The 25618-nt window shown below is 37.0% G+C and overlaps 1 protein-coding gene across 8 annotated transcripts in view; it reads left to right on the forward strand.

Moving 5' to 3' along the window:
- The window catches only part of DYNC1I1 (dynein cytoplasmic 1 intermediate chain 1), a 316442-nt gene that overhangs the window by 35579 nt on the left and 255245 nt on the right, over nucleotides 1-25618 (forward strand). For 4 of the 8 annotated variants that reach the window (XM_017956939.3, XM_009203367.4, XM_009203369.4 and 1 more), the window contains exons 3-5: nucleotides 2239-2353; nucleotides 5035-5176; nucleotides 20684-20743. In XM_017956939.3, the coding sequence (XP_017812428.1) occupies nucleotides 2239-2353; nucleotides 5035-5176; nucleotides 20684-20743 (317 nt within the window). The remainder of the gene's footprint in view (nucleotides 1-2238; nucleotides 2354-5034; nucleotides 5177-20683; nucleotides 20744-25618) is intronic. The other 4 variants (XM_009203370.4, XM_009203371.4, XM_017956940.3 and 1 more) reach the window with 3 other exon arrangements.

Raw genomic sequence — 25618 nt, forward strand, 5'->3', positions numbered from 1 at the left:
ACTCCCGAGTTTAAGATTTTCTAGTTTTGTGTTGTTTATAGAGAATTAGAAATAGATTTAAATAGCCTTGATTTTTATAAACTTTCTTTAGGCTTATATTTTAAATAAAACAAATAAATTTAACATTAAAAAGAAAATAAATGCTCTTTAATACTAAACTGAGTGCCCTTTTTTTGCCATGAATATAAAAACTAGTGTGAATTAGGACCACCCAAGTTGATTATCTCCACAGAATTCAGAAAACTGTGTCCATGTTGTGTAAAATTACCACCCTCTGCTCTTTTGGATGTCAACTGCTTTCTTGGCTGTGATATTATGGATGAAATCTGATTTTAAAATAAATATCGTGGCCACCATTTAAGACACTGGCCCAATTTCATGAAAAATTGGCTTTAATGCAATGAGGTGAGCTCAGTGGGAGCCACCCTGAAGTTTCATTCTGTCCTTGGCCTTTTGCCGAATTGCTGCGAGGTAGAATGGCCAGGGGTTTCCTGGCCCGTCCTCACATGTTTCTCTAATAAATGTGGAAATGTGTGTGGAAAAGTGATCGACAATTCTGTTGACAAATTTTTCTTTCTTTGATTATCTTCTCTGGGTCTCAGCTGTGACTACTCTACACAAACAGAAATATCACTTGCTGAGAAAGGCACCTTGAAGATTTTTAATTACTAATGCTACAAAATCACTGCTTGTTGAATGATTAAAACATAGTAGGATTCTGTAGTAGATACAGATCCTCACTCTGCAACATATTTTTTCTCATCTTAGTTCTATCTTTGCCTCTGTTGTACACATAAACTTTGGGACTTGCTTCGGTAGTTTAAATGTTAAAATTGCAAAAGAACATGAACTTTGATATCTTCACTGATAAGAGATTAAACTGCCATTTCATAATTTTGGGTTACGCAGAATGTCTGAAATACTCTAGGACTCTTATAAGCCCTTACTGGCCTTCAAATGGTAGTCTTCCCTCTAATGACAAATAGACTTCAAAAATATGAGTGCTTTAGCCCAAAGTTAATAATAACAGAATTGTTGAGTGCAGAGACATGTGCAAAGTAACACTTAGTTTATAATCAGTGTGTAGGTTACCCTCTGGTAGTAAGTCAAAAGTTGCATAAACTCTTTCTGCTTATAGATACTACAATGTAACTAATGCTTCACTGCTTCAAAATGTATTCTACATGCCCAAAGAAAGTAATGTACTTGTTAGCTTACCCAGCTTCCCCTGGGGAAGAAGGTATGTCTCATAACGAAATGTTTTTTGACAGGCTTTAAGACAACCTCACTTCTGTAAGCTCACAAAGCTTTGTTGTGAGGTAGTTACACATCAACATGATGTTATCATGTTTCAGATGTGGAGCAAATAATTTATCTTAAGTAATAACTGTATTATGAAAGAGAGAAGAGACTTGGAATGTTTAAATTTCCCCTAGAATCCCACCACATATCTTGTTTACCTGCCTTTTAATTTGTCACTAATCTGTAAAAACACCAACTGGCATAGGATCTGACATTAAGAGGGCGGTATGAAAAACATAATGTGTCTTTAGACAGAATTTGTGAAAGGAATTTCTTGTAAATGATTTGCTGTACTATATTTTCTACATGATAATTTTCTTCTTCCAGTTAGTATATATAATGGAATCCTGTGAGAATTAGAATCAAGTACCAAGACACATCAATATTGATCACATGCCTTAATACAGATTTTAGCCCAGTTTATTTTAAACCACGGCAAACTTGTCTTAGCAATACAAATAGTGTGTTTTACAGTTAAACATGTTGATAAATAGTTTTACTTTTCCGCAAGATCCCAACAATTCCTGGTTTGCACAATCCCAAACATGGGACCTGAATATTACAAACACAGTCACAATAACTGATATCCCAGAAGGGACAAGGAGGTCTAAAAAAACAGTCAGAATTTTTTTTTTTTTTATATTATATCCCCAGCCAGAAATACTTTGCCTTGATATTTTCTCTTCCAAAACCTGTGAGAGAAACTTTCATCTCATGTGATAGAAGCAGGAAAAAGCCTTCAACCAAAAGAGAAAGTAGTGGGCCAGTAATTATTAAATGGAGCAATTATGGTGTTTATTCATCCTTTATACATATGATTATATCTATTTAGGGCTTTTGCCTTGTCTTCACTGCCGTGCATTTATCATTTTCAGTTTCAGCCAGGAAAAGCATTTAGTTACGTTATTAACTTTTCTTACTGACGTCTACTTCTAGGCTGATATGCAGCAGAAGAAAGAACCTGTTCAGGATGACTCTGATCTGGATCGCAAACGACGAGAGACAGAGGCTTTGCTGCAAAGCATTGGTATCTCACCGGAGCCGCCTCTAGGTACTTAAAAGTGCTTCCTGTTACTATTCCTCAGAATCAACTTGTGTGGGATATACCATGTCCAGTGTTTACTATTCTTTTAAGTCTTTAACTGTTTTTAATTTTTATTTTTAAAGACATTCTGTGGCTTATGGTTCAGGTTGCATGTATTTTTGGAATTGAGGGGGCGGGAAGGAGGTGGGAGGAAAGGTTGTAGAATTATCAGTAGTTTGCTGCTTATTGACTGATTAGATGGTCAACCTTCTCCACCGTGTTACTAGTAGATTATTTTATACTTGTTAAATGAGTTGCCACTTGGTAAATATAAGAAATCTTGGAATTTCTTATTAAATTGTTCTTTGTTTTCATTGCTGAATTCCAGCGCCTCTTTGCCAATCTAAATACTATGGATCTGGTTATGAATTTCATAACTACCACAGGCATAGAGTTAGTCCATGATGAAAATAGAAGGCACAGTGGGAAATTTGAAGGAAAACAAAATGGTGGTGGATTAGCAGCCGATTACCAAGTTTGAATTAATTTGACTTTATTGTATTTTGATTTGATTACTAATCGGCATTTTCACTGCAATGCTCCTCCTCTAATTCATTCATTCCTAGTTGATTGTGACCTCATTTTATCACTAAAGCTTGGATATTGAATTACTTGTTTTCTTTGTGTTGAAGATTACTTGTGCATATTTTGTTTATTCTGTCACTTACCTATATATCTCTCAGGTAATAGTTTTATTTTTCTTTTATCCTTTTGTTTTCCATACATTTAAGATTAATCCTAGGGTGTCTATAAAACTGCATTATATCCAGTATAGGTAAAAACCCTTTTAAAAGAATACATAAAAATAAATATAATATTCAGGTCTTTTGTTTAGAATACTTTCTTCTGAAGTTAATTCCATAATTGACTTTTATATTAAAATAAATTATCATTTATTTCCGTAATTAAACTAAGAATAAAAAGTATTCCATGTACAACAAAATGGCAAATGTTTATATCAATGTGAATAATGAAAATAACAATATATAATAAGCTTACAAATTATTAAGTATTGCTGGATGTAATTTAATACATACAAAACTAAAACACTATCAATAAGCATTTTATACTCAATCTCAATTTGTAATAGGTAAAATAGTATGTTCAACAATGCTATAATAAGCCCCAATAAGATTAGATTCTTTTGTTTAATTTCTTTATGTTGTGGAAGACGTAACCTAGGGGATATTACATTTGACTGATGGCCCTTCTTTTCTACTTAGGAGCTGAGACACTTTTTTGTCTACTTAGTTGACATCGGATATGAGTTAGACACCTTGCAATCAATTATATTTGTGCCTCAAAATAGCCTTTGAAATTCTGTTGCATTGTGAACACTGGTTAAACACAATAATAGTATGTCCTAGTCTCCCCTACCCTATGTAAAGCCAGTAATTAAACTTTAAGAACAAAACAGATTAACATCTCTAAACCATGATCAACTTTTGAAGTATCCCTGCATTACTGCCAAGGGACCCTGGCAAGGGCCCCATTTTCATTTTTCAGTCACCTCTCCGACTTACCCTCTGAACTTACTCAGAGGGTAATCAGTGAATTAATTGTGGGACCACATGAAAATTCCTAGCTCCTTGACAGATCTGCCATTGTGTTATAGGATTTGGGCAAAATAGTTAAGCCCTTTACCCTATTAAATAAATAAAAGGAAATTGCACATGATTGAAACCAAATGGGAATCTACACTTAGGTACTGACATTTCTTTCTATCCATATGGCTTCTTTGGCATATGTGATATTGAGAACCCACTGAATTGCCTGGCCTGGAGCCATCTTGGCTATTTGGTGCAGCTTCTTTCTGAAGGACCTTGGGCTTGTATCTGAAGGAAGGGGGAAAAAATTGCATTGGCTTTAGCTTTTTTCTTTTGTTATGCTTGCTGTCGGATTTTCAGCTTGTGCCGACCTTGATCTTTGAACTTGTCTCCTGTCTTCAGAGTGGCAGCTTACTTCTGTGCACATGGCAGTGTCTTCTAGAGCTGCTGGAGGCAAGGCAAGACGAGTCCCAAAGACAGTAAACAGTACAATGGAATGCAACTATTAATTAAATGTAAAAATAAAGCAGCCTGGCATTTTTCTTTGTTTTGAAAGAGACTTTTTAATTACCAGGTTCAACATTTACCCTTTCTCTATCTGTCACTTAGGCTCTCGTGGCAAATGCAGCTTTTATTCCACAGAGCACATTTCCCTCGAAATGCAGACATACAACAGATTTTTCTGACTGTCCTTGACCATTTAAAATTATTCAGAATCACTTATTTAATAATCTTTTAAGGTTTTATAGACACCCTGTTTTATTTTTAATAGGTCACATCTATACTAACAAAATAATATGAAGAATCAAAATTATCTGGATGGTTCATGCTAGAGAGATATTTGACTTGAATTATCTGGATAGCTATTTTGATTCTCCATTTTACTTTGTTAGGGTGGACATGGCCTCAGAATCCCTATGTTAATTCTGTCTAAATCATTTCAAGTTTTAATTTCCAAAATACAAAAAATTCACTGGACTTTTTTCCTTTTCTTTCCTTTTTTTTTTTTTTTTTAAAATCCCATCTCAATGTCTCCTGGCCATACAACCACTTTAATTTGGGCCCATTTGTTTTGATTTGTCTGACACTGCTCTTCACCAGTGCAGCCACTGCATTTTTTAACATGGGATACCTGTTATTTTCATTATTTAGTCCCAACCCCTATGTCTCCCTCCTCGAAATCAGTGAGCACTCCCAGTGAAGCTGGAAGCCAAGACTCAGGCGATCTGGGGCCATTAACAAGGTAAGAATTGTCCCTTTAAAAGGCCATGATGGGTGCCAATTAAAAAAAAAAAAACAGCAACAACAACACTGTTAGAATACTGTGAAATGTGCATGTATCTGTATGTGTACTTGGACATTTTATATTTAAATTTATGGTGGCTTGCTATTTTTAGTGGCATAGCAATGATCTTGAACACTAGAAATGATCAACATATATCATGCTTCTTTCAGTGGGCTCATTTAGTACCATGTGTCTTGCTTAACAAACACAAACATATCCATTAGCTTAGGCTTAAAAAAGGCATGTATACATATGTAACAAACCTGCACATTGTGCACATGTACCCTAGAACATAAAGTATAATTATAATTTTTTTAAAAAGGCAGGGAGAGCAAAGATAAATTGAATATATATCCAGCTTCTTATTATCCTACTTTGGTTTTGATTTCCATGAAAGTCTTTGTGAATAGAATACTGAGATGTTCTAATTCTAAATTTAATTTTTTAAGTGTATTATTTGCTTAGTAAAAGTTGACTAATTTGAAAACTCAGTCACCTAAGTATTTTTATTGTATTATTATTGGTGGTAGTAGTAGTATCAGGATTGGCTGCTTCTGTTTAGTGAGTTCATTGCCAAGTTTGTATTGTACTCTGTAGATTCACAGATTATGTAACTTCTGAAAGTGGATATAGACATTCTGTAATTTAAGCACTGAAGAGGTATCCAAAAGGTAAAGATGTAAAAAGAAGAAAGGAGAAGTTTCATAAATGTAGATGGAGTCACGGTAGCTCTCCAAATCCAGCTGTCTTCGCCAGTGTTCACACATGCCAGGGTCCACAGGCAGGAATTTATGTGAGTACGGCAGCGCACCCAATTCTTAAAGGCCAGATGTCCCCCTCATAGATCAAGCTGGTTGAGCTCACATGGGACGATGGACCCAATTTTTCTGCATTTTCCAATTTTTCCTGAGAAGCTACAGATTCAGATATTCAGGTGATAATCTCCTAAATGTTAAATGTTAATGACTTTTGTTCCAAGTAGTTATGGGCCAGATTTGGCCTGTGGCCTGGCAATTTATGAACTCTAGCTTTGACTTTTAATTAAAAAAAATCATAAAATACTTTAATCAAGTTTTTAAAGAAAAGAAGAAACAATCATCCACAGCACTTCTGTTCTGAGAAGTCGTCCTTTTGGCTTGTCTATGTACCTTTCCAGTCCTTGTCTGTGTGCACTTCTTGCCTCCATATGTATTATTGGGGCAAAGATATAAAATTTTGCATTTTTCTCTTTCCACCTAAGGCATTAGCATAAGCATTTTCTTCTGAAAGTGCACTATTTCTATACAGGCATAGTTAATTTGGTAGCTGAAAATCTGGACATGAACATAATCTAGCATTGACCTGAGCTGCAGGGTTCTTTGCTTTTGAAACCAATATGTGAGACTGGAATTACCTTGCCTATTTCTGCCTGTTGGTGTCCTTCAGACTTGAATATTTTGTTTTCATAGGCCCTTTGGAGACCAGTGGACACTGCTTTCAATTAAAAAAAAAAAAAAGGAGAGGTTTTTGAGGGCACAAAGCTGGTTTATTTTAGCAAATCGCTTTTGTGATTTGGGGCAGCACACGTCTTCTCTCATCTTTTGCTTTGAACACTTCAAAAGGTCTTTGAGGGGGAACAAAGTAAGAGCAACACAGTTGTGTAAGATCTAACATTTATTCAAGAGCTGGCACAATATAATCACATTTCTTGGGGGAGGGGGCGTCCATTGGTCCATCATTAAGTTAATGTATTTGACCATTTCTGTATCATGATGGTGCGTGTCATTACTGCTTAGCTTCAAGGGTGCAGTTGGCAGCATTCAATTCTATTACTGACTTCACATTTGAGGAGCCCTTTTGAAAACTTTCTGAAGAAAGCTGACCTATGCTGTTAGTACTCTGGGGACAACAGCAATTATTTCTTCTCAAGAGAAATTTATTCTTTATTTCTTTCTCCATCTTAAGTGATTTTTTTTTAAACTTTGTGAATCACTTTGGAAGAGGTGCAGCCTACTCCTACCCAACACAACAGTACCTTCAATTTTTTATAGGAAAGTTCTTGCAAGATTAACTAGAAGTCAATAAATAAATCTCTTGCAAAGTGCAGGTTTCATAGAAATGCAAGAAAATTTGCATTGAAACATGATAGCTTTCAGAAAAACTAAGCACAAAGTTTGCTTTAGGAGAACACATTACGAATGGCTTAGTAAATTCTGCCCTTGTTTTGAACTTAGGAAAATTCCACACAAATTTATGTTTTTTCTTTAATAAAATAAATATGAGGTTAAATTGCAGGAGAATGTTATATTTCAGTTTTTTAAAATTCCACTTTGAATGTCTTTTTATGTAGAAGACACATCTTTGAAATCAATTTATATTAACTTTAACACTTCATAAAACAGGAGACTGGGAAAATAGTTCTCTAATTCTTAAGAATATAACTCTATGCTCATAAATTTGCCTATTTGTGTGGAATTTGAACTCTTCAAAAAATGGAAAATCTTTCAGAAGATAACAAGAATTAAATTAACACATCTGGCCATAGCTAAAGGCACATATAAATTCTCTCATTCATTTGCCAAAATTTCAAACCAAAGCTAAAATTTTCTTTAGAAAGCCAAAATTAGCAAACATTTCTTATAATCCTTGTAACTAGTTAATCTGCAAATTGGCATACTCAATGTACTTTATTATAGAGAAGAAGTTAAGATAGTGCTTTTAAAAAAGTATAACAAAAATCCCTCTTACTGAATTTTTTTTTTTTTTTTTTTAAATTTTAAAGAGACCGTCTTGCTCCATTGCCCAGGTTGGAGTACAGTGGTGCAATTATAGCTCACTGTAACCTCAAACTCCTGGGCTCAAGCAATCCTCCTGCCTCGGCCTCCTGAGTAGCTGGAACTACAGCCGTGCACCGCCATGCACAGCTAATTTTTATTTTTACTTTTTGTAGAGATGGAGTCTTGCTATGTTGCCCAGGCTGGTCTGGAATTCCTGGCCTTAAGCAATCCTTTTGCTTTGGCCTCTCAAAGTGCTGGGATTATAGGCGAGAGCCACTGCACTCAGCCACCTCTTACTGATTTTTAAGAGCAGTTGAGAAAATTTTAAAAAATGGGTAGAGAGTAGAAATATGTAAGTTTTCAGTTATGCTAATGATTTAATTTTAAAATTTCACTTAAAGTGTCACAATTTGTTTTGCAATTTATGCTTCCATCGTTATATCCCATTTCTCATTTACAACATATTTGTGGTTTTATCTTCTATCTCCTGATCAGTTTTGGTAGAATCAATTAATCATTGCTAGTTAATTATATTGGCAAGCAACAAGCTCTTGGATTTTAAAAGCTTGTAGAAAAGGTTAGTTTGAAGGGTTAGTTTTACTTATAAACATAAATGAAAAAAATCTTTGATATACTGTAAGCAACTGGAATCCAACATATTAAGAGGATACTATGCTATGGTTAATTAGTATTGTTTCAAAAATGCAAGGTTATTTTAGTATAGTAAAATGTCTTACTATATAATTTAGCATACAAAAAGGTCAAAGAAGGAAAAATAATCATTGCAATATGTACTTAAATTATACTTAAGACATTTAAACACTTATTCCTGTATTTTAAAATGTAGTAAACTAGTAATACAAAATATTTTCTCAATATGGTAAAGAATATTTATCTGAAACAGCTTACACTTTTTATACATAAGAGTGAAGCATTAGCACTTTATAGCCCTGAAGAACGGCTTTTGTTTAGTTGAACATGTCGCTCATCCTCAGAAAGTGGTGAATTCCTTGAAAGAAGGGACTAAGTGATACCCCTGTAGTAGGTATTTGATAAATGTTTGTTGAGTGAGGTGTGGTAGCTCAGAACCAGCAACTTGGGAGTCTGAGACAGGAGGATTGCTTGAGGCTGGGAGTCCAAGAAAAGCCTGGGCAACATAGCATCCAAGATTTAAAAAAAAAAGAAAAAAAAGTTTGGCAGCCAGGCGTGGTGATTCACGCCTAAAATCCCAGCACTTTAGGAGGCCGAGGCAGGCGGATCATGAGGTCAGGAGATCGAGACCATCCTGGCTAACATGGTGAAACTCCATCTCTACTAAAAATACAAAAAATTAGCCAGGCATGGTGGTGGGTGCCTGTAGTCCCAGCTACTTGGGAGGCTGAGGCAGGAGAATGGCATGAACCCGGGAGGTGGAGCTTGCAGTGAGCCGAGATCGCGCCACTGCACTCCAGCCTCAGCAGCAGAGCAACACTCTGTCTCAAAAAAAAAAAAAAAATTTCTACTTGTTACCGATGAGGACACTGAGATGCGCAGAGAGAATAAGTAATTTTCTCAAGTTCATACAGAGTGTTGGTTTGCTACAGTGCTAGGTTTTTACCTAGGCAGGTTGATTCAAGTTTCCGCAATGTATACTATGCTACATAATCTCTAACAGTAGTTGATATGAGTGATACACAACCTACTCCATAGGTTATTGTGAGGATTATACAAAGTAATACTCTATAAAGTACTCAGAAAGGAGGCTGGTATATACTAACTATATGTGAGTTTTACCAATTATTATAATTTTTTCACATTTTAATTTAGCCATTTTTCCAATGGGGAAAAATCTTTTTAGATCCTCTCGTAGAACATGTTGGTGTCATTTTCAATTTTAATAAGCATTGCCTGTATCTTTATCCAAAGTAATTATATAAAATTATTAAACATGACAAGGCAAAGGACAGATTGCAATTTTTGTCCCTATAGACCACATTCTGGGTTGCCCACTCCTTACTCACTAACCTTCAGATAACAACCAGAGTGAATTGATCTAAGTGAAAATCATTCCGCCAACATTTATTCTTCTCATTCACATGGATGGCTCACAGGGGACTTTGCACTAGGAATTTTCTCATGTTTAGTTGTAATTCCTTAGGGTTCTCAATGACAGAGGTGAACTAGAAGGTGTACTGGCCTGCAAAAATCTAGGAAAGTATACTGACCTCATAAAGTTCAGCTGGACACCACGGTATAGGCTAAAACCTGTCCCAAATGGAAGGAAACTTTGAAAATGTTTTCAAAGTTAAAACATCTCTCAGCCAGGCGTGGTGGCTCACACCTGTAATCCCAGCACTTTGGGAGGCTGAGGCAGGTGGATCATGAGGTCAGGAGATTGAGACCATCCTGGCTAACACAGTGAAACCCTGTCTCTACTAAAAATACAAAAAATTAGCTGGGCGTGGTGGCAGGCACCTGTAGTTCCAGCTACTCAGGAGGCTGAGGCAGGAGAATGGGGTGAACCTGGGAAGTGGAGCTTGCAGTGAGCCGAGATCGTGCCACTGCACTCCAGCCTGGGAGACACAGCTGAGATTCAAAAAAAAATCTCGCACCATGATAACATACTGTGCAATCTCCTGTCACAATAATAACACCCATTGCATAACATCCTTAATAAAATAGTCTGAAGGGGAGGTTTCTGATGTTTGTCTTTGATGAGAAGTGCCATGGAGGGTAGTAAAATAATTAATTTTTTGTCTTTTTTTTTTTTTTTTTTACCATCTTTGGTCTTAACACCATCATTAAGTTCTACTTTAATTTTTTCTTTTTTTTTTGAGACTGAGTCTCACTCTGTCACCCAGGCTGGAGTGCAGTGGCCGGATCTCAGCTCACTGCAAGCTCCGCCTCCCGGGTTCACGCCATTCTCCTGCCTCAGCCTCCTGAGTAACTGGGACTACGGGCGCCCGCCACCTCGCCCGGCTAATTTTTTGTATTTTTTTAGTAGAGACGGGGTTTCACCGTGTTAGCCAGGATGGTCTCGATCTCCTGACCTTGTGATCCGCCCATCTCGGCCTCCCAAAGTGCTGGGATTACAGGCGTGAGCCACTGCACCCAGCAAGTTCTACTTTTCAATCAATCAAGACATTCAAGCCTTCCTCCAATATTTTATTTTTTAAATCTTTTTTTTTTTTTTAAAGACAAAGTCTGTCACCCAGCCACGAGTGGTGGCACAATCTTAGCTCACTGAAGCCTCGAATTCCTGGGATCAAGCTATTCTCCCCCTATAGCTTCCTGCATAACTAGGAGAACAGGTGCATACCACCACACCCAGCTAATTTAATTTTTTTTTTGTAGAAACAAGGTCTTGCTATATTTCCCAGGCTGGTCTTGAACTTCTGGCCTCAAGTGATTCTCTTCCGTCTCCATCCTAAAGTGGTGGGATCATCCTGCCTCTCCCTCCCAAAGTGCTGAGATTACAGGCAGGACCCATTCTGCCCAACCTAAAAATCTCTTACTATTATGGAAACAACACCTGTGCATTTTGTACAACTAGAAAATGTAAATGAGCAAAAATAACAAAATAAAAACATCATGTTTCCACCACCAGAGATCAGCACTCTTAGCACCTTAGTGCTTATTCTTTTATATAATATGTATGTCATCATGTATAATGATAAGTGACATCTTACTGTGAAAACTGTTGAACCTGCTTTTCCAATCAAGTATCTGTATTTTTTTTTTTTTTTTTTTTTTTTTTTGGGGGGAGGTTTCCGAGGCGGAGTCTCCCTCTGTCGCCCAGGCTGGAGTGCAGTGGCCGGATCTCAGCTCACTGCAAGCTCCGCCTCCCAGGTTTACGCCATTCTCCTGCCTCAGCCTCCCGAGTAGCTGGGACTACAGGCGCCCGCCACCTCGCCCGGCTAGATTTTTGTATTTTTTAGTAGAGACGGGGTTTCACCGTGTTAGCCAGGATGGTCTTGATCTCCTGACCTTGTGATCCGCCCATCTCGGCCTCCCAAAGTGCTGGGATTACAGGCTTGAGCCACCGCGCCCGGCAAGTATCTGTATTTTTATATTTCAATGTATTTTTACCTTATCTAGTATCTACACTATCTTCACATTTCCCCAATTGACCCCAATAAAATCCCGAAGTATTTAAAATTGATGCCTGTGCTCACAATTAGCAGCATTTCTTAACCCAAAACCCTAATATTCGTAGATTTTTCTCTAGGGAGGTGAGGCCCCTGCCAAGGGTACCACAAATGCGTCAGAAGGAGAAATGTCTTCTAAAGCACGCCACATGAGAATGATGGTACAAAGGGAATGGATTAAAAGTCACTTAGGCTTTCAGCTGCATGTGTATTTCAGATTAGAAGGGATAAAGGGACAGATTTCTTCAGTGTTCTCTCTTCAGCTTGAATACTGGACCTCCATATAATTACTATTCAGTTTCTTATTGACAGAAAGCTTTGGTAAAATTTAGATACTTGTTTTTGGGCTACAATAATTTGTTGTGGGCAACTTGTCCTGTCTGCATGTAGGTACCCCTTTTTTTTTTTTTTTTTTAGTGACTTCAGGAAAGAAAAATGTGTTCTGGGGCCACGTGGGCATAGTACTCAAAGGAAATCCTTAGGACCTTCACCTTTATCCACAGTTGGATTCTGCAGAATTCTTTGGAACTACATAAGCCTCTCTTGACCCATTTGGGTAAAACCAGCATCATCTTCCAAGATGCTCTGATAAATCGAAGGCTAAAGGGAAGGCATAAAGGAAGTATTAGTAAAGGTGAAAAACATAATAAATAATACAAGACTATGGGGAAAATTTAATAAGACTATTAAAATTTTGCTTATACAAAAAAATTTTAAAGTATCACTATACAAAGAGAGATTGACAGGATACTACCAGCTAATTGGACTTTGGGGAGACTGAAGTCGCTAATTCAAGGTTGGTTAAAAGTCAGTCTCTTTGTAAATTAAAACAAGATTTACACTATAGGGTTTTCCTTTATGCAGCACAATAAGTTCAAATTTTTTTATGTCATTATCTTCAGGCAAAGTGTACTGTATGTATCCATATGGTTATAGTAACACAGTAAGCATCTATTTTAGGAAGGGGTAGCTGAGCTTTCTTCTAGAGAAACTGCTTGCTTGACAGCAGGACTTCTGTGTAAGATTTTGGGAAAACATGCTCTTGTTCTATGATGGGAAGTCCTACATTTCTTATTGAATCCAGCTCAGATGGACTTCCCATGTGGCTTAGCGTGGCTCGCTTTGGAGCTCCATGTTAGGGCTCAGGTGTTAGACAACAGATGGAAAATTCTCCCACCATAAATTAAGAAAAATGCTTTTTAAAAAGAGCCTGATGTAAGTATGTATTTCACTGTTCCACTTTTATTTCTGACATCAGAAAATCTTGATCATCATTGCCTGTCCTAAGTAAGGAAAAAATTGAGGTCAGGAAGTAAAACATTAACTCATTATTTAAATTCCATCCTTTCTTAATTAACATCACTTTAATGAATGTGACAGATTGAGTGATATGATGGATTTTAAAATGTCCTTATTATTTCATGTATTACTTTTGGAAACGGCATTTTAAAAATTAGATATTTAGCGATGGCATTGACTAGATATTTTCTGTTTGGTACTATGCTTACATAATCCCAAACTGTTTTCACTGACTGATTAGTCACTAGTGATTTGTTTGACAGAGAAGACATGTGGAACAAGAGTTCAGAGAAACTGTGGGACTCAGGAAAGCTCTGTATTCTGGCTTTGAGCTTTCTCTCCATCTTAGAGAGAAAAGAAAGAACATGAAAATTTGAGTTCCAGTGCAGTTGCTTCAGGGACTAATTAAAGTTACTAAGAGAAGATGGCTGGACTGCTTTTGTTTTTTACCACAAATCAGCAATATGTTGAGCATTTAAAAAATAATAATGTACATAGAGACAGGGTCTTGCTATGTTGCCCAAACTGGTCATGAACTCCTGGTCTCAAGTGATCATCCTGCCTCGGCCTCCCAAAGTGCTGGGATTATAGGCATGAGCCATCATGCCCGGCCAGTAGTCACCATTTTTATTAGATAAGATATGCTTTCCTGAGAGTTTATCGTCTATCAGATACTATACTAGACCTTCAAGGAATATAAAGATTCTTCTTACTTCTAAAGAACAAGTAAATTGACAGATTTAATTTGAATCTAAGGAAATGTTGCTGTGTAGTTACAGCTCTCAAATATGCATACTCAGAGAAGAGCTCAATGGTAATGAGGACTTTGGGGTTATTTTGCAGAAGATATATCGTCATCTATGTGATTGCCTGGGGTTAGAGTACAGAGAGGTGAGAGGAGAAGACAGAATCCTGGTTGGAGAATGCCTGTCTTTATTGGAATGGAAAGAGCAAGGGTACTGCCAAAAACACAGTGAGAGAGGGAGGAAAAGAAATAAGATTTTCAGGGCCAAGAAAACTAAAAAAAGACTAAAGACTATGCCAAGAAGGAGTCAATAGTGACCAAAATGAGAGAGAGCAAAGTTAAGGAACAAGAACTGACCATGGGATTTGATGATTTGGAGGTGGTTGTCATCATCATTATCATTTTTTGTTATTATTATTATTATTGATGCTGTTTTATTTTCATAGGCTGAGTTCCTGGGAGCAAAACTAGTACAGGAGTAATTCTATTTTTTATGGTTCCTGCCACATATTGGCATATTACTTCCCAAAGAACTTTACTAATTTAAATGCTGCCAACAGTGTATGAGAGTGCCTTAGCCACACTGAGTGTCAGCGTTATAAATGAGAGATTTGTTAAATACTGCCTTCCAAATATTAATTGAACATCTCTTTCTTATAGCCAAAGACTAGAAAAGGTAAGAACAAAAACACTCTTTAAGAAATAATTCTAAGGCTTTCTGCTCTGAGGTCTAATAAAGATGGAAAGAAGAATGGAAACCACCAACTTGCTTGTTGGTAAAAGCTGAACAGGAAGAAATTAACCACTCATCAGAGTGCAAGGTCTATGCAACACAGACATTATGTCTTTCACTCCTAAGTTACACTTTCAACAGATGGCCAAGGACTTTTTAAAATTTTCACTTCTGTCTCATAAACTGAAGCTGAGCAAATAAAATTGAGCCAATGAAAGGGGAATCTTATAAGAAATTAGAAAGTAATGAATTGGTACAAGGCTTAAAATACGAAATTCTGCTTGTCTCTTGGTAGGTTACTGCTAGTTTGAAGAATTTTGATATTTGTCTATTCTTTTTAAAAAATATTGAAAACCAATTGACCCACAAATTATAAATTAACCACTACATGGTAGGCATTTTTGGATAAGATGCCAGAGGCTACAATGTTTTTGATATGTTCAAGGTTAAATAAGTGAGTGATTATTTTCCATGTTGGGAAGCTTCTGTATTTTGAAACGAAGTTAGGAAATGTGACCTTAATTGGCATGTCCAAAACACCCAATCCAACCCTGGGACCATGGAACCGTAACAGTGGCCTCTGAACACATAACAGGGCTCCTATGAAACAGAGATCAGAGATCCCACTTACACAGACCCTCAGAAAGTTAACCTAAGAAATCAGTTGAAACTAATCAGAGCAGCCGAATGCAACTCATAAAAATAAGCAAACAAACAACACCAGGATGGTTCCCCAGCGGGGAATACTAGACAGAAATTTAATTGGTAGAGTTAAAGAAAGATTGTATCAAACAACAAGGGCTAGGTTGGTCATCCCAGGAATTCCAGAAAGGGGAGACTTGGGTAGCAGTGAGGATGATGTCTGGTCTTGGGGAGAGATGAGGTCATGGTGGGGTAGGGCAGGGGAAGCTGTGGTAGTTAAACATTCAGCATCACCTACTCTAGTCCCAAAGATACTGCTGGACATCTGGCTTCCCAGGAAGCTGGGCTTCAAGGAGAGAAGACTTTGTCAGGCTTATATATTTGTCTGCCTGGTTATTATTGTTCTCACAACAAATTGCTAAGTTGGCATCTAAAATATAGCAATCTTATAAGACCTAGTGGACTAACTCAGCCACCTAAGTCCAATAAACTAAGCACTGAGGAAAATGAATTTAAGCCCAGATCCTACCCCCTCCTCCAAGACCAGGTCAAATGGAATCTCTAATCTTTTCAGTGGAAGTGTGTCTCCCTGCTGTGACTTCCAAAGGATGATGAAAGTGCAGTTAAATGCCTGGCTGGCTGGCACGCAGCAAACACTAAGTGAAGGGAAATTATAACGATCACTGTTCTTAATCTGTCTTTCTTATGGCATTTATTAATATTTTCAGCTCATATTTATTCAAACTTTAAACTGTGCCAGTCTCTGAGCAAGTGATGAGAGCTACTTTCTTCCTTGTAGATGTTAGCGGTATATTATTAGGCATAAATATTCATATGTCTCATTTCTTTTACCAAAATGTAAAATTCTTAAGTGCAAGTTCCATGTCCCTCAACATACATGTGGTACTGCAGGGTAGGGGAAGCTGTTGTAGTTAAACATTCAACATCACCTACTCTAGTCCCAAAGATACTGCTGGACATCTGGCTTCCCCCCTCCTCAAGACTGAGTCAAATGTCAGGAATGTGGCAAGGATTTTGCCTTCGGTCTTGTTCTACTAAACTATATATATATGCTTTCACTTTTTTTTTTTTTTTTTTTTTTTTTGATTGAGAGGTCTTGCTCTATCCCGCACCCAGGCTGGAGTGCAGTGGCATGATCTCAGCTCACTGCGGCCTCTGCTTCCTAGGCTCAAGCTATCCTCCCACCTCAGCCTCCTGAGTAGCTGTGAACACAAGCGAGCACCACCATACCTGGCTAATTTCTGTATTTTTTGAAGATGCAGGGTTTCGCCCTGTCGCCCAGGCTGGTCTTGAACTCCTGGACTTGAGCAATCTGCCTGCCTCGGCCTCCCAAAGTGCGGGGCTTACAGGCGTGAGCTACCGCGCCAGGCCTATTTGTATATGTTTTATCTCCTCATAATAACTCTAAGTTCCTTGAACATTTTTTCAACCCTCTGTTACAGTATTTTGTATTTTATGTTCTTAATAGATGTTTTTTGAATAAGCGAATGAATGTTCCTATCAAAATCTTTTCTCCTCTGCATGCATTGATTCAGCCATTCCAGAAATGAATAAAAAATAGAACTATTGTAGTATACAGGGTGATTTCTATATCACCATCATTTTGTTTTCAGGGATACAATTACTTGATAAAATGGCTGGAAAATAAGATCTCTGCCCCATTGGTTAAATAAATTATTCTAACTGGAGAAGAGAAAGTTAAAAGGCAGTTGAATAATCATCCTAGATTTTAAAATATCAGACAGAGAAGAATGTTAAAGGGCCTCGATGCCTGCACCCTCATTTGCTGGGAACAAAAGGAGATTTGCCTGATGACACAGTGAAGCCATATCCAGGACACAGACCTCCCACCCGGGGCCAGGCGTGGTCTTCTCTAAAATGCTGCCATCTGCAGGGAAGCTGTCCTCCATGGTTTACACAGAAGGAATTCCGCAAATTTTTAATACATATTTCTAGGCTATTCCTGGAAACACAAACAACCTTTGCCCATTTTGCATATTGACCTTAAGTTCCTTTCAAAAAATTTGCATATTTACATATTCTTGAGAGGAACCACCCCACAGATAATAATGGGAAAAATGAAAAGATAATACAACTGGCACATTTGATAGCATCCTTGGCTTCACCCCTTACCCCACACAGCTTGTTACTGACGATAACTATGATTTCTGTTCCTGAATAACATAGGTGTGCCAGGAGGCAAGGCTGTTGTAGTGTCACATTCCTACCTTTGTTTTTCTGGCCGAGTAAATGCAAACTCCCCAGTACTAATCTGTGGACTTTTTAAGTGGATGATTCTGATAGAATCACTATTGATACTTCTTAAGGGTATAGTGAGTTCAGGTGATCTGTCCAATAAGTATCAGAAGCGCCAGACCATTGGGGAGCTGCTGGGAGAAGTGGAAAATGTCACCAAAGATCAGCCCATCAGAAACCTCAAGGAAAATGGAGGTCAAATAGCTCATCCCACTCCTTGCAAGGAAAGCTTCTTACAACCAGCAAGAGCCAGAGTCTGCTCTTTTGTCTACAGCAGAAGAAATGCTCTTAAATTTGACCCCCAGAGATATGTGAACAGCAAGTATGAATTATGTTAACATATTCCATTACTTTCACAATTTGAACTGAGATTAAAGAATCAGTGCCCAGAAGCAAGAAGGGCTAATTTTCTTCAGCAGAGAATGAATTCAGAGCATGGGTTCTCACCCCTAGCAGCACGTTAGAATCACCTGGAAAGCTTTAAAAAACTACAGATGCCTGGGTCCCACCCCAGACATTCTGGCTTAATTGGTCTAGGGGTGTCCTGGGTCTGAGGCCAGGCTTGAGCAAATCAGAAGTTTAGATGCTGATGTATTTGAGCATCAGTGATGCTTTCTGCATGCTGACTACTGAAAGCAATAGTCTAGCTCTGTCATTCTCCAAAGGTGGTCCCATGGTTAGCCCTGTAAACATCACCTGGAAACTTGTTAGAACTACAAATTCTAGGGCCCCACTCCAGATCTACTGAATCAGAATTTCTAGGGTTGCGTATCAGCTTATTAAAGCCCTCCAGGTCATTCTGATGAGCATGAAAGTTTGAGAACCACTTATCTAAGTCAAGTCATTGTTGCTCAAAGTGTGTTCCACAGAGCAGCAACATCTGTATCTCCTGGTGCTTGTTTGAAATGCAGAGTCTCAGGCCACCCCCACACCTACTAAGTCAGACTCTGCATTTTAGCAATATTCCCGGGTATCTGTATGTGCTTTAAAATTTGAGAAGCACTGGTCTCGGAAACACAGGCCAGTTAGTGTCTCAATGGACTTCAGTTTTAATCTTTCAGAGGTTTTATGTAAAAAAAAAAAAAAAAGAGCACAGCCAGAGCATAGAAGGGAAGCTGTGAATCCATATTCTGCTACTTCTGCAGCAGGGGTTAATGTGCGATCTGTCAAATAGGTCAAGCATTGACTCAAAGAAACCTTAAGAGTAGGTAGAGTTGTTGTGGCAGTAGTAAAAGCAGCTGCTGTTTATCATATGGTTACTATGTGCTTTATAGGTATACTTGCATTTAATCCTCGTAGAAAACCAGCAAAATATTCATTCATTCAATAAATATCATATTACATAAGCACATATGTGAGATACAGTTCTAGGCATATCCCTATATTCTAGAGATGTAGCCACCCCTGCCATTATGAAGCTTAAGTCCAAAGTCAGACAACAAACAAAAATAAATAAGGTGATATACAAGAAAATCGTAGGTAAAGATGAATGCTATGAAGGAAATAAAGTAGGGGAAAGGAAGGAAACGAAGAGTGGTAAGGAAGTGCTACTTGAGATCAGGTAGTGAAGCAGGGGAGCCTCTTTGAGGAGGTGACATTTGAGCCGAGACATGAAAGAAGCAAAGTCATGAGCCATGCAGATGTTTAAGGGAAGAACATTAAGGAGTATGCAGAGTTGACGTAATGTGAGTGAATGAATGGTTAGAGAGAAGTTTGGAAGATCACTGCAGGCCAGTTCATAAGTTATCATATAAGCTACAGTAAGTATTGACAGACAAGGAAACCGAGCAGGGCTTCTCAAATTTAGGGTGCCTGTGGATCACCTGGGGAACGTGTTAAACTGTAATATGGAGTCACTAAGTCTGGGGTGGGATGTGAGTTTCTGCATTTCCAACAAACTCCAAAGAGATGCTGATGCTACTGCTCTGTAGGCCACAGAGTAAACAAAGGGATGCAGCGGCTGAGAACTTACTAAACAGCATGCTCAATGTCACACAGCTGGTAAGTCACAGAGGCAAGATTTGAATCACAGATGCCTGATCCCAAAGTTTGTGCTGTCCATTAGTTGCCTCTGAGATAACCTCATGCCTGATTCACCTGTAACCAGTTCTGTGCAGGATATTTAAAGAGCCGGGCTGAGAAAGGTCCTGGCATGTGCTGTGTTTATAGAAGAGCCATTTATCCCCTCTTATTTTCAAGGAGAAACAGCAAGGGAAATTGGATGCTTTGGTAACTATTGATACTTTGTGCTATTGTTTATGCAATGTTTAAAAAATATAAGATATAATCAATCCCTGACATCTTAGAGAGGAATGATATTGTTGGTGACCATCTTGGGGTGCAATATATAAACAAGCATAAAAATACCCTTGAGTCTCGAAATCTGATGCATTATATTTGTAGTATCTAATCCAAGGAAGCCAGTTATTCACCAAGTCCTGCAGTCATACCCCTGCCCTGACCCATTTGCACCCATGCGTTTAGTTCTTTTCACCACATAGAAGATGCTTGGAGTTCCCAGATGTGGATGGGCTTTGGGGTGTCAGAGATACATGCAGTGGGTCACTTGCTCAAATCAATGAAGCCTCAATACGAAACAAAACAAAGGGTGGGGGTGTGTGTGGAGTTTGAACACTTGGTGTCAACTTTCCTTCATGAAAGCAGTCATAGCTCCCGATATTAAACAGATGTTTGCAGGAGAGGATGGCTCCTCGCTTTCTCTTGTTGTTTGATAGTCACTGGGGATGGAGGGGATGGAGGGGGGACATGTTCTGTGTATGTATTGTATATGCTCTTGCCTTGATGAATGACATAGTTTGGTTTGGTTTGTTGCCCTCCCCTTTTGTTAATTCTCTGTGTTCTTTTTCCTTTGTGCTGCACAATTAGGACCCTGCAGTGGGACACAGACCCCTCAGTGCTCCAGCTGCAGTCAGACTCAGAACTTGGGTATATGTCTGCTCTTTTGTTACTCCTTTTATTATTTCTTTGCTACAGTTGCGTTGAAATGCTGGAGCTGCTGTTACTCTTGTGTTCTCCCCTTTTGTTGAACTTCTAGTTTGATAAGTTCATTTCCTTCTGTTAGTTTTCCTTAAAAAGCTTTGAAGAAAGTCTCTCTTTGTGGAAAACACCACAAAAAGATGGCTTTTGCTTTCTCCTTATTAATTCCTATTATTGCAAAACAACACTCCCCCAAACACAAATCAAACATAAACCCACACATCTACTTAAAAGTGGGGCACACAAGTTCTGCAATGGGAGATGTTTGACTTTATCATAACCATCCTGCCCTTTACTAACAAGTTGCCTTAGGTTAACTTTTGTCTAAGACCAGTATTAAAATATTGTGTCTTGTTTGTTTACTTTTCTTTTCCGTTTTTGGGGAACTCACAATAAGCACTTAATTTGAATTAAGTTTGAACAGTTAAAGATTCCTGTTTAAAAAGAAACAAGGAAATTAATTGAATACCTTGATCTAAAGATATTTCAAATCCTTGATGTTGAGTTATGTCTCCTATGTCCTAAATATCATTTTTTTTCAGATGGAAATTTATTATCACAAGTTAAAAGAAAACTTCAGAGATGAAGACTTGGAGTTGAATAAAACACACAAACATATCCTAGAAACTCAGTTTATTTCCATTGTAGGATTGGAGTTAGCCGTAGTCACACATGAGATATTTCTAGTGGCGTGCTTGTATCAGCTGGTCATCAAGCTCAGGAGAGCTGATTGTGCATTTCTCTTCTGAGCTTCACATTCAGTTAAATCAGCTGGAAATCAACTATGGTGGAAGTATTTACACCACAGAAATTGCCTCCTTTCCTACAAGCAATTTATTAAGCACTTACTGACAGAGCACTGGATATCTCTAAGTGAATAGCAAGTTTCATAACCACATTTTATGGAACCATTATCTTTTCTTTCTGAATATAAACTGACATATCCCAAACCAGGCATTTATTTACTTATTATTCATTTTGAATTCCTGAGATTCCTGGGCATATATCTCTGAGGTGTTATCAGTTTCAATGCCTACTGTAGGTATAAAAAGAGGTTGAAGGGCTATTTGCATGTTAGGTTAAATGCCATCTGCCTGTGATCCTTTGTATATACAAAAATTCTTAGCTGATTCATGACAATACTAAGCCAAGGAAATATCCTAACATTTAGGTAACCGATGCACTATTTCTTTTTTAACCTTACTAAATTCTTGGCTATTTAGTTGTATAGTTCATTTATGTTATATTTCAATTTGTATTGTTTAAATAACCAAAAGATATGGCTTAAATAAAGCAGAGAATATACAGTAAGTTATAGTTCAGGGGAACTTCAGAATGCAGTTCTTCAGAATTACATTGTGTTAAAAAAAAAAAAAAAAAAGACGGCGGAGAGAACTGGCAGAGACTACCCCATGCACTTAAATTAACAGATTTTTAGACAGATTGCAGCAGTGTTAAATTGCACTTGCTGATGTGGAATAGTTTGGAATTTTCCCATTTATATCTGTTTTCCAAGCAAAAACTCACTGTTGACTATGCAGATTAAAACTTGTGACTTACTCTAGGGAGATAGCGTATCTGTGGCCCCACCTGGCCTGCTGCATTATACTTCAGAGTGAACCCAGTGCGTCGGAGAGAGAAGACAGGAGACTTTCTGTTCACTTTCTAAATACAAACCGATGTATCCCAAACTAGGCATTTATTTATTTATTATTCATTTTGAATTCCTGAGATTCCTGGGCATATATCTCTGAGGTTCTATCAATTTCAATGCCTATTGTAGGTATAAAAGGATGTTGAAGGAGTATTTGCATGTTAGGTTAAATGCCATCTGCCTGTGAGTGAGTGGCTTATCTTAGAGAGTTTGAAGGCATTTTCAGAGAATATTTGAGAGATGGCATTATTTTAGCCATGTTACAATTTCAAATATTGCCTTAATAAAAATTTCTAGATTTTTCTAGAGAGTTTTATTTCACCTTCTTGAGTTGTGGCATGGGAATGACCATAGTCCATAGCTTGCTCTGTCGCTTAATTTAACGCCTTTACTGAAGTATAACTGACTTTAAATAAACTACACATATTTAAACTATTCAAATTGATGGTTTTGACATGTATACACATCCATGAAATTATCACCGCAATCAAGATAGTGAACACGTTAGTCATCCCCAAGAGTTTCCTCATGCCCCTTTGTAATCTAAACTCTTGCTTCTTCCTGTTCTTCTCTATCCCCCAAACATCTGATCTGCTTTCTGTCACTATACCTTAGTTTGCATTTCCTAGATTGTCATATAAATGAAATCATCCAGGAGGTACTCCTTTGACTGACTTCCTTCATTCAGAAGGATTATTTTGAGATTCATTCAGGTTAAGTGTATATAAACAGCTCAATCCTTTTTATTTCATTGTATGGATATACCACAGTTTGTTTATCCAGTCATTTTTTACATACATTGGGTTGTTTACAATTTTTGCCCATTACAAATAGAACTGCTATAAACATTCATGTACAAATATTTTAATGCACATATGCTTTCATTTCTTTTGGGTAAATACTTCCCAGTAGAGGTATTTATGGTTGAATCATATAGTAGATATACATTTAACTTTTTAAGAAATTGTCAAACTGTTTTCAAAGTGGTTTTACCATTATACATTCCCACCAGCAGTTTATGAGAGCCTCAATTTTTCCACATTCTTGACAACACTTAGTTTGCGCTTTTTAAAAGAAATTATTAATTTGTTAACTATTATTAAAGGAGTATAGTGGTATTTCATTGTGGTTTTAATTTGCATTTTCCTAATGACTAATAATGTTGAGTATCTCTTTAGTTGCTTATTTGCCATATGAGTATCCTCTCTGATGAAATGTCTGCTTAAATCTGTTAGTCTTGTATATTGTTTTTGAGTTGGATTATTTTCTCATTATTGATTTTGAAAGTTCTTCCTGTGTTCTGGATAAAATGCTTTATGGGGTTTATAATTTGTTAATATTTTCTCTCAGTCTGTGACCTGTCATTTTCATTTTCTTAACAGTGTCTTTAAGAAAGCAAACCAGCAAACCATTTTAATTTTGACTAATTACAATTTACAAATTTGTTCTTTTATAGATCATGCTTTTGTTAACATAATTTTGATTTTTAAGTGATTATTTTAATATTTGGTAGAATACAATTCACCTGTGAAATTATTTGGGTTTGGAATATTATTGTGGAGGAGGTTTTTTGTTTTGTTTTATTTTGAGACAGAGTCTCACTCTGTCACCTAGGCTGGAGTGCAGTGGTATGATCTTGGCTCACTGCAACCTCCCAGGCCAGAGACAGATACCTCTTTGAGATACTAATTTTATTTCCTTTAGGTATATATATATATATATCCAGAAGAGGGACTGTTAGATAATATGTAGCTCTAGTTTTAGTTTTTTGAGGAACTTCCATATTATTTTCCATAATGGCAATACCAATTTACAATCTTATCAACAGTGTACTAGGTTGTTTTCTCAATATCCTTGCCAATACTTCTTATTTTTTCTTTTTAGTAATAGGGATCATGATTATATCGCATTATAGTTTTGATTTGCATTTCTCTGATAATTAGTGATGTTGAACACTGTTTCATATACATATTGGTCATCTTATGTCTTCTTTGGAGATAAGTCTTATTTAGGGCCTCTGTCCATTTTTATATCAGGTAATTTGTAATTTTGCTATTGAGTTGTTTCAGTTCTTTATATATTTTGGGTATTAACCCCTTATCAGTAATATGGAGTAAAATATTATCTCCCATTCTGTACATTGCCTTATCATTGTAGTGGTTGTTTTCTTATTGTGCAGAAGCTTTTTAGCTTGCTGTAGTCTGCTTGTCTACTTTTGCCTTTGTTGCCTGTACCTTTAGTGTCATATCTAAAAAATCATTGCCAAGGCCAATGTCAAAAATCTCATTTCTTACATTTTCTTTTAGGAGTTGTATAGTTGCAGGTCTTACATTTATATCTTTTATCCATTTTGAGTTGTGTGTGTGTGTGTGTGTGTGTGTGTGTGATGTAAAATAAAGATCCAATTTCATTCTTTCAAATATGGATATTTAGTATTCCCAACACCGTGAATTGAAGAGACTATCATTTCTCCATTTTGTATTCTTGTCACTGTTGTGGAAAATTAGTTGACTGTGGATGTGTGGGTTAATTTCTGGAATCTTCATTCTGTCTCACTGACCTATATGCCTGTTTTGGTTACAGTTCCATACTGTTTTGATTAATATAGCTTTGTAGTATAATTTGAAATCAAGAAGTGTGATACCTCTTGAGAATACCTTTCTCAAGATTGCTTTGGTTATTCAAGGTCTTTTGGGGTTCCATATGAATTTTAAGATTTTTTTTCTATTCCTGTGAAAAGTATTTGAATTTTGGTAAAAAATTGCATTGAATCTGTAGACTGCTCTAGGAAGCAGGGACATTTTAATAATATTTTTTTAAATTCATGAACATACAATATCTTTTCATTTATCTGTGTCTTCAATTTTTTCATAAATGCTTTATAGTTCTTTTATGTAGAGATCTTTCACATTCTTGGTTAAATCTAAGTATTTTATTCTTTCTGATACTATTATGAGTGGAAATGCTTTCTTGATTTCTTTTTCAGATAGTTCATTGTTGGTGTAGAGAAACACTATTAATTTTTGCATTAATTTTTGTAGAGTCCATAAAGTTTTCTACATACAAGCTCATGTCATTACAAAAAAAAACATTTTGCTTCTTTCTTATTTGGATGACTTGTATTTCTTTTTCTGTCTAATTTATCTGGCTAAGACTTCCAATATTATGTT

This window comes from Papio anubis, chromosome 4, assembly GCF_008728515.1.
Source record: "Papio anubis isolate 15944 chromosome 4, Panubis1.0, whole genome shotgun sequence".
Taxonomy (NCBI): domain Eukaryota; kingdom Metazoa; phylum Chordata; class Mammalia; order Primates; family Cercopithecidae; genus Papio; species Papio anubis.